General features: G+C 34.8%; 1 protein-coding gene across 3 annotated transcripts; it reads right to left on the bottom strand.

Annotated features, from left to right (window-relative positions):
• Nucleotides 1–7,368: 7,368 nt before the first annotated feature.
• Nucleotides 7,369–7,997, bottom strand: LOC123942014 (transcription factor BTF3 homolog 4-like). Of its 3 annotated transcripts, none has more exons than XM_046005936.1 (2): nt 7,774–7,997; nt 7,369–7,571 (listed from the first exon to the last, which is right to left on the bottom strand). In XM_046005936.1, the coding sequence occupies exons 1-2, from the start codon at nt 7,939–7,941 to the stop codon at nt 7,503–7,505; spliced, it is 237 nt and encodes a 78-aa protein (XP_045861892.1). In that variant the 5' UTR covers nt 7,942–7,997; the 3' UTR covers nt 7,369–7,502. The 3 variants fall into 3 exon arrangements, with proteins under 3 accessions (XP_045861892.1, XP_045861891.1, XP_045861890.1); XM_046005935.1 differs by having other exon boundaries at nt 7,369–7,887; nt 7,955–7,978; XM_046005934.1 differs by having other exon boundaries at nt 7,369–7,997.
• Between the last annotated feature and the right edge of the window lie 1,470 nt (nt 7,998–9,467).

The following is a 9,467-nucleotide window of genomic DNA, read 5'->3' as shown; positions in this document are numbered from 1 at the left end:
TAAGACCTTTAATATAAGGTCTTAGGCCTATAAGGAAGGCATTCTGCTAAAAATGTTATCTGTATATTTTCCACAAAAAACAAAGCTGAAAGATAATTTTATCTTTCACAAGACCAAAATGTATCTGGCTTTAATATAAGATCAGAGACTATACTAGTGCCATAGGAGATAACCAAAAAGATATGGCTGCTAAAGAAAAAAGTAAGCAAGAAATTAATCAATAACATTTGTAGCATTGAAAGAGAGTTACTTCGAGTAGAATGGCTGCTGCCATGATCTGAGACTTTTATTCATTTTCTGTATCAATTTTGCTATTTATATTTTTTCTGAAAAAGGATTCACACATTTGATAATTTCATTAACCCACCATAGAAATTCTTAGGTTTAATCTGTTCTACTGGCTAAAGTGGGGGGGGGGGAGGCATCTAATTTGTGAGAATCTTAAAACTTTTGGAAGTTACTTTCTTCTTTAAATTATAATTTTATGGGGCGCCTGGGTGTTTCAGTGGGTTAAAGCCTTTGCCTTCGGCTCAGGTCATGATCCCAGGGTCCCTGGGATGGAGCCCCCCCATCAGGCTCTCTGCTCAGCGGGGAGCCTGCTTCCTCCTCTCTCTCTGCCTGCCTCTGCTTACTTGTGATCCCTCTCTCTCTGTCAAATAAACAAATAAATAACATCTTAAAAAAATTATAATTTCAGGGGTGCCTGAGTGGCTCAGTGGGTTAAATCTTCTGCCTTCGGCTCAGGTCATGATCCCAGGTTCCTGGGATCGAGCCCCACATCTGGCTCTCTGCTCCTCGGAGAGCCTGCTTCCTCCTCTCTCTCTCTGCCTCCCTGCCTACCTGTGATCTGTCTCTCTCTCTCTGTCAAATAAATAAATAAAATCTTTAAAAAAATTATAATTTTACAAATTGCTCCTCTCACATAGTTTTCTTTGCAATCTTTAACAAAGGAAAGAATTTCAACTATAAGTCTACCACTAAAAAGAAAAAAGGAAAAGAAATCAAGAGAAACATATGCAATGCTTAGAATTTAAACTGCCAGTTGTTAAAAAAGATCAAAAAATAATATTAGTCAAATCATCATACTTTTCTAGACATTTGCTAGTGATGTTCAAAAGTCAGCAAGGATCTGATTGTATATTTACTTAACATAGACGACCCAGAAGTCAAAATAAATATTTTTATTAAGTAGTTAGATTTTAACTTATTAAGTAGTTAGGTCCAAATAATTTAATACATATTAATGTTCTAACAAATTAATAGCCATGAAAAAAACACAAAAAATGAAAAAAAAAGACTAATTCTTAACCCAAATTACTTACTATTCTGATGTGTGCCTGTTGATTACCATGTCCTTCTCAAATCTTATATTAAGATTGGACACTGCTAAATTCATTTTCTGTTCCATAGTAATTTTTCAGAAGGCATTTGATTTTTTTAAAGATTTATTAATTTGAGAAAGAAAGGGAAAGAGAGCATGTGAACATGAGTGGTGGGGAGGGACAGAGAGAGAGGGAGAAGGAGAGAAACAGACTCCTCGCTGAACATGGCACAGGACCCAGGGCTTCATCTCAGGACCCTGAGATCATGACCTGAGCTGAAATCAAGGTTAGATACTTAACCACAACTGAGCCACCCAGGCATCCAAGAAGGTATTTGATTCTTAACACAACAGATGTACAAATCATTTTTTGTATACGTATGATATCACTGAAAGGAATGCAGTGTATTCCAAAATTAAAACTGCTCTCTCTTAAGCCAGTAGTTCACAAGGTATCCAACAGATATAGAGCATCCTGGTGATAATTTTTTTCAAAAATTATAAAATATACCAAAGTACCCACTATGAGTTGCTTGACACACAGTTTAGGAAACCAGGACTTCAAGAATTGGTAAGATTAAATTACTTTATATGTGTATGTAAAAGTAAAGAGCCTATGTAGCATATGTTATGAGCTTAATAAAAGTGAGCTGCTGAAATACTATGATTCACTTTATAGTGAATACTATAGAATACTATGATTCACAATGTGCATTCATAATGTGCATTATAAGTATACATAATATACATTATAAGCAACCAAAATCTTTATAAATCTCATGCTTTTTCCCTTTTTCCCCTATGCAAATTAATCTTTTAAATATAATCTTTTAATTTTTTAATCTTTTAAATCTTTTACATTTTAAAATATCTTTTAAAATAAAAGGATTTGGATTTATTTTTGGTAAGACTAATATCTTAAACCACATTTCATGGGAAAGAGACCCTGAGATGCATATTGCTGTGTAGGACATGTGTTAGGAATGACTCTTGGGATCAACATTTATGAAGAAAATCTGGAAGAAGCAGAGGGTGAGCTGTGATACAGTGGCAACAAACAACTCAGCTAATCCCACTGGAATGCTAAGCACGAACTAGCCCTTTAGAGATGTTCTGTCTTTGATGCAAGGAAACCAAGTTTTTAGACTTTATTGGATATGGCCTGAATTTAGGGAAAGCTTAGGATTTGGGGTGTAGCATCTCTCTTTGGCTGAAAGCAATTCCCAAAAACAGGCTCAGATTTGAGCCATCAGCTTCCAATGATCTTAGCAGATGTGGAATGAGTGCCCTCAGTCATTATGAGGGGTCTAAGTGGACACTACAGCAGCCACTAAATACAAGACAAATTGGGAGTTTGCATCCTGATCTGCAGCCCATCTTCATGGTAGCAGAACCCCAAGGAATCATGTGAATAAACCATTTATCCATCAAGTAAAGAACCTGCAGCAAGAGAGAGCCATTTTTAGCCATGTCTTGCTTGCCATGAGAAAGGTATTTGGGGGAGTTCTCCAATACCTAAGATACAATAGGATTATGATTCTCTCCAACTCTTCCCAGGAATATTGAAGTGCAGAGATCTGGTACATTCTAACTCAGCCCCCACTCTTAGGTACATACAGCCTGATTTCAGATTCTACACTGTACTTAGGTACAGCCTGATTTCAGATTCTACACTGACTTTCAGTTTGCCTAGACTTCTACCTTATATTTCATATTATATACCTTTTAAGATGTGCCCCATTTCACTTACAGTTATTTATCTCTGAGGGAACTTCACTGTATCTGTTGCTGAAATCTGCCCTTTCATGGTGTGTGTCTAGTTTCGAGTTCTCTGGCATATATCTTAGCCCATTGCTTATTCAATTCTTTTTCTCATGTTAAAAGTAAGCTGAAGTCTAAGTATACAGTGCTGATGGTAATGTCATGGTAAACAAAAACAAAAACAACATTTTATATTATTATTTTAATTTGGTCTGACTTTTTTTTTTAATTTCCATTTTATTTATTTTTTCAGCGTAACAGTATTCATTCTTTTTGAACAACACCCAGTGCTCCATGCAAAACGTGCCCTCCCCATTACCCACCACCTGTTCCCCCAACCTCCCACCCCTGACCCTTCAAAACCCTCAGGTTGCCCCAACCTCCCACCCCTGACCCTTCAAAACCCTCAGGTTGTTTTTCAGAGTCCATAGTCTCTTATGGTTCGCCTCCCCTCCCCAATATCCATAGCCCGCTCCCCCTCTGACTTTTTGTTGAAGAATGCAAATCATACTTAGTGGTCATTAATTTCTTTTTTTTTTAATTTTTTTAATTTTTTAAAATATTTTATTTATTTGACAGAGAGAAATCATAACTAGGCAGAGAGGCAGGCAGAGAGAGAGGAGGAAGCAGGCTCCCCGCGGAGCAGAGAGCCCGATGTGGGGCTCGATCCCAGGACCCTGGGATCATGACCTGAGCCGAAGGCAGAGGCTTTAACCCACTGAGCCACCCAGGCGCCCCAGTGGTCATTAATTTATTTATAAAATTCACAAACTACCTTTTAAAAAATCTATCCCACAATACATTTAGGAATCAGTTTCAGGTACAATTTTTTTTTGTATTAATATTTCCTCATTTTAGTGATCAGTGTAATATTTTCTATATCTAGATTTATAGTACTGCATATAGTGAGTGCCCATTCTCTATAATTCCAAAGATTTCTAAGATTAAATTTTGTTAATAACTTTAGAAGTGGTTATTATACACTCATCAAAATACATTATATTTTCCTTTTCTGGGACTGATTTCTAGCCATGCAAATTAATAAAAATGATACATGACATATACAGAGTTAACCCATAAAATCATCCTATAGATATTTCCCTATGTCTTGTCACCACTAGAGTAACTATCACTCCCTTCTTTTCAGTGAGTTAATTTAGAAAAAAGAGTTTTAAAGATGGAAGAACCTCTGTAAGCACATGGCCCTGAATTATGATGTGGATAACCACTCACAATATTTTCAATCATACAGTGTCGGTTCATGAACAAATTAGTTTGAAAATAGGATCACAGATAAAGTACTTACATATTTTCCATACTTTCAGTTAAGTCCTGGTGAGTCATCCATCCTCTTATATCCCTATTCTTTCAATATTTTGTTGAAAACTTCATAACTTTCTGGTTTAATACAGAAAGCTTTCAAACTAATTTTCCAAACATGGGCTCTCCCATATAACCCAGTCATCAATGCAGTCATTATGGACAATCCAGGGATCTTTTGGGGCCCAAATATTCTTTTCATTTGTTGAATAACATTATCTTTTTCAGTGCCATTTAATAAGAATAATCAAATACTAAATAGTTATATTTATAAAGGAAAGAGATTATTAGGTAGAGATAGGAATATAATTGAATAGAATATTGACTTACAGTGACCCTTTCCTATAAGATCTATAATAGATACTTCTATATATTTAATATCTCTTCTATGATCTTTTTTGTGGTCTAATTCTATAAACACTTAGTTACAAGCCTAGTTCCTATGTAAGATTTCCTGGGTACTTTTTTTAGGAGGATGGGGACAGGAATCTCTCATTGTAGATATAACACTATAGTGGATTAGAGATTCCTGACCTGTTGTACCCCTGGGGATAAAAATACATTATATGTTTATTTAAAAAAAAAATGGAAGGGGAGGCAAACCATAAGAGACTATGGACTCTGAAAAACAACCTGAGGGTTTTGAAGGGTCAGGGGTGGGAGGTTGGGGGAACAGGTGGTGGGTAATAGGGAGGGCACATATTGCATGGAGCACTGGGTGTTGTGCAAAAACAATGAATACTGTTATGCTGAAAAAATAAATAAATTTAAATACTGAAAAAAAAAAGAATTAAAAAAAATTTGTTTAGTGATTGAAGGCAATTACTCCACGAATCAAATGATCCACTAAAGTGGTATCAGAGGGATCTGGATTCACCCAAAACAAAGTGAGAATAAACCCAACAGTCATTTTCATTCCATACTTTAGCAAAATCAAAAGTTAATTTAGTCAGGATTATATTATTACCAAAAAATACTATGGATACAAAGTACTAATGATAGGGATTTTATGGGTATTGTAGCTAAGAGATATCTGTCCACAGACTAGAAAATTAATCCAGCAAAGAGGAAATAAAATAGATGGAAAAATAAAGACATACAGACTAAAGTGTGATAGATTATTAATCTCTGAAGCATGGAAACAAAAAAGGGTATTATACTCCAAGGAATCTCCCTTTAGACAGACAAGAAAGAGAATTTCCTCAAGGAGATTTTGTGTTCTGAATTGAACAACTATTGTGTTCTAAATTGAACGACTATCTTCAGATCAAAAGATCCATGAAAATGCTAGTGAATTTTCACTATTATGCCAGTTAGATACACATATGAATTAAAACATAAATAAAGATGTATTTGGTCAGAGGTCCAACGGAAATGATAAGGCCTTAAAAGAACTTCAGTGGGTTGGTAAAAATGGTGGTTATAAAACCAAATGTCTCCATAATCTGGTCAAAGACTACTACACCAATTGTAAAGCAAAAAATACCCAGTGTTAGATAGAAGCAACCAAATAAAGCAATTCCCAGCTATTCACAAAAATAGAGTGGGGCCAGCAGAACATCATTTGGTGATAATGGATCTAGACAAACAGAAAACAGACAAAGACAAGACAGGGAATTTCTTATAATGTTTTGAAAAGTTGACCATGGGAAAGTTTATTCTACAATACAAATATAATAAGACTTTCTGATATTTGCAGCCCTTGGATCTATCTTGAAAAAAGAATTCTTGGACCTATGCCCACTCTGTCTTATAAACTCTTTTTAAAGATTCAATACAAAGATGAAAAGAACAGCTAGAGAAATAACTGTATAGATACACAGTCATATATATACACTATGTATATATACCTATATACTATATATATATAACTATATAACTATATACTATATATATAGCTGTATGTTATATACCATGTATATATAGTATATATGTGGTATCAATTCATGAACATATATTTAAATGGCTTATAAAAAAAGGATCCCCATTCTCAGGAGATAAATTTAGCATTTAGGATCTAAACAATAAATCAATAATCTTGTTCTTTAAAAAAGTAGATAACAAATATTTTCAGTTATGGGAACTATATAGCTTCAGTCCCAGCTATACAATTCTGCTATTGCAGCAGGGAAGAAGTCATAGACATAAATAAACAATTATAGCCTGCAGGCCATATCTTGATAATCCTTGATCAAGACAAACAGAAATCAGAACTCAGACCAAATATGGGGCTTAATTAACTACTGTGGTCATAGAGATCCTTAGATGGGATATAAGGCCTTAGAGGAAGGCACTGTTTCTTACTAGAATATAGTGATATTATAGTAATATTATTCTAAGTAGAATATAGTAATATATTCCAGAAAGAAGACAATGGAAAGCCCTTAGTGTGATCTTCAGGGCTGACAATTATATTCTCCTCCAAAGACAAAACAAAACAAACAAAACAAAATAAAAAAACCTTGTTGATTAAATCAATCTTAATTGATTAAATATGCTGTAGCAACCAAGAACAGTACCTTGACATAGACTTAGTAAATTCTCAGAATAAGTTAGGATTATAAATCTTACTTTACTTTTAAATTGGGTCTTTTGAGATGGGCAAACTTTTAGAATTAAAAGTTTTTTGTTTATTCATTAGTTTACATAATAGTAGAAGATCTGTAGACAAAGCAGGGTGAGGATTTTAAGGTAACTTTGGATGGAACTATTGTCACGATAAATAAGCTGTTTCTACAGATATGAAAAATATTGTCTGACAGTTTTTGCTCAGATGAGCAAGCTGTTTCCTCAGATACCTTTGTTACAACAATCTCCTGAAGCAAACAGTAAACTTATTTATTGGTTTGCAGTCTTAACTTCCTGGGTGAGGATTTCTTGGAACAAATATTTAAGTTATATTGACACAGGTGCTCCTATTTCTTTTTTTTTTATCAATATATAAAATATTTATATTATTGAACTAGTAACAGTTGATGTTCTCCATGTCTGTAAAACTTTGGAACCACATAGCTGATTTGTTAAATCTAGTCCATGCCAGCTTCCAAACTCCAGAAAAAATTTTAGTTAGCTTCATTCTTTGATGCCTCATCAAAATTTTCTACGAAATCTGGAACATCATCATCCTCTTCATCAATGTCTTCTGGTTTTGGTGCTTTGCTATCCAACACTTGCCGTGGGAACTGTTCAGCTAACTTCCTAAGACTTGTTAAGCTGTCAGCACCAAGCTGACTTAACATTCCAGGAAGCATTTCTGTGATTGGTTTGGCTTCTGCATGACCAGTAATTGCAAAGGTGTTAGCAGAAAGGGAAGCTTGGAGTTTGGGATTGTTGAAATGAATAACTGTCTCATCATCTTTAATCATGTTCACCTCTTCAATACCAGCTATATTATTCACAGCCAGTTTTTTTAGAGAACTCTGAAGTTTTTTGTCATCAGCTGTAGCTGTTCTATGTACCACCTTCTTCTTTCTGCGAGCTGTACCCTTGCCCCCTATCCGGACCTGAGCCTGAAGTTTGGCTAACTTTTCTTGATTCATGCTGTTGGTAAATCTGAAGCAGGGAGGGTCCTCCAACAACAGCACGTGGCAAGAGCAAGATGGCTGCCTCAGTCGGTGCTCCTATTTCTAAGGCAGAAGGAACACTTTCAGAACAAAAGGTGCCAACCAAATGATATTATAGATGCTCACCCTACAGTAATTATTGTCTGCTTACTTATCTAACCCCAATTAGTCAGTAGATTCTGTGGAACCAAAAATGTAAATATTTTAATTTCCAGATCTGTAATAATTATAGCTACCATTTTAAGGTATTTTTATTTGATAGGAAAAAAAAGATAAGTAAAATAACCATGGTGATACTGTAATATACCACCCAAATCTTTATTCTGGAATAAAGATGTTATTGCTCCACCTACAGATAGTGTGGTCAATTGGCAAGTCTTAGTTTTAAGGCCCAGTTCAAGAAAACTATTTTTTCCAAGTTCATATTTCTTCTGTGAAAATCCTCCTCCAGTGACATATCACACAGGAGTATAAAACCGCTTATCCCATCTCAGGGCTCTTTCACATACCATCCTAATTCCAGATGTCCCTGTGGGGGTCAGGTGAAATATTTTTTGGGACCACATTGGCGTAAATTCTGGTTGTCCAATCTTTTTTCCATTCCTTGTTTCCCAAAGATGTTGATTTTAAGAGCATTCTGCCATAAATATCCTTCATTTTTAGCTGTGGGTTGAATTCTGTTTCTTATAGAACCAAATTTGAATGTGCGGGGGACAGGAATAGTCAAAAAACAAATTTAAGATGAAATTTTGGAGTTATAACACTTTCTGCCTTGAAAATAACAAGAATCCTACTGGAGGTGGATAAAGCATAGATATTAGCTGATATTACCTAAAAGGTAGGTATGTAATTTATAAAACTTTCATTGGTGGTCAATCAATACAGTATATTATAAAATGAATATGTTCACTGACACAAATTATGGAATGTTGAAAAGTATAATAAAGGAGAAATAATGACTATTAAGACAGAATTAGGTGGCTATTTCTATGCTTATATATATATATATATATATATATATATATTTTAAAGATTTTATGTATTTATTTGAGAGAGAAAGAGAGAGAGAGAGAACACAGGCAGAGGGAGTGGAGAGGGAGAAGCAGGCAGAGAGCCCAATGTGGAGTTAGATCTCTGGACCTGGGAATCAGGCCTTGAGCCAGAGGCAGATGCTTAACTAACTAATCCACCCAGGTGCCCCCTATGCTTGTATTCTTAATACAATCTGGAAAAGTAATAAAAAGCTAAGAATAATTACTTATCAATTAAAAATTAAGTATACTTTTACATATGGATGTAAATAATGAAAAGAGCACTTCTTTTTTTTTTTTTTTTTTTTTTTTTTTCAAACTCACTGCATAGCTGAGGTTTCAGGACAACAAACTGGGCAAATATAAGGATAGATGATTTCTGCCGAGAGAGGGTAGATGTGAGTCCTTGCTCATCTGGGTAGATATAAGTTGATCAGTAAAAACAGTTCCGATAGAATAGTTGATATATTA

This window comes from Meles meles, chromosome 5 (assembly GCF_922984935.1).
Source record: "Meles meles chromosome 5, mMelMel3.1 paternal haplotype, whole genome shotgun sequence".
NCBI classification, from domain to species: Eukaryota; Metazoa; Chordata; class Mammalia; order Carnivora; family Mustelidae; genus Meles; species Meles meles.
Note: the sequence above shows the minus strand (reverse complement) of the source record. Positions and strands in the feature narration are given on the sequence as shown.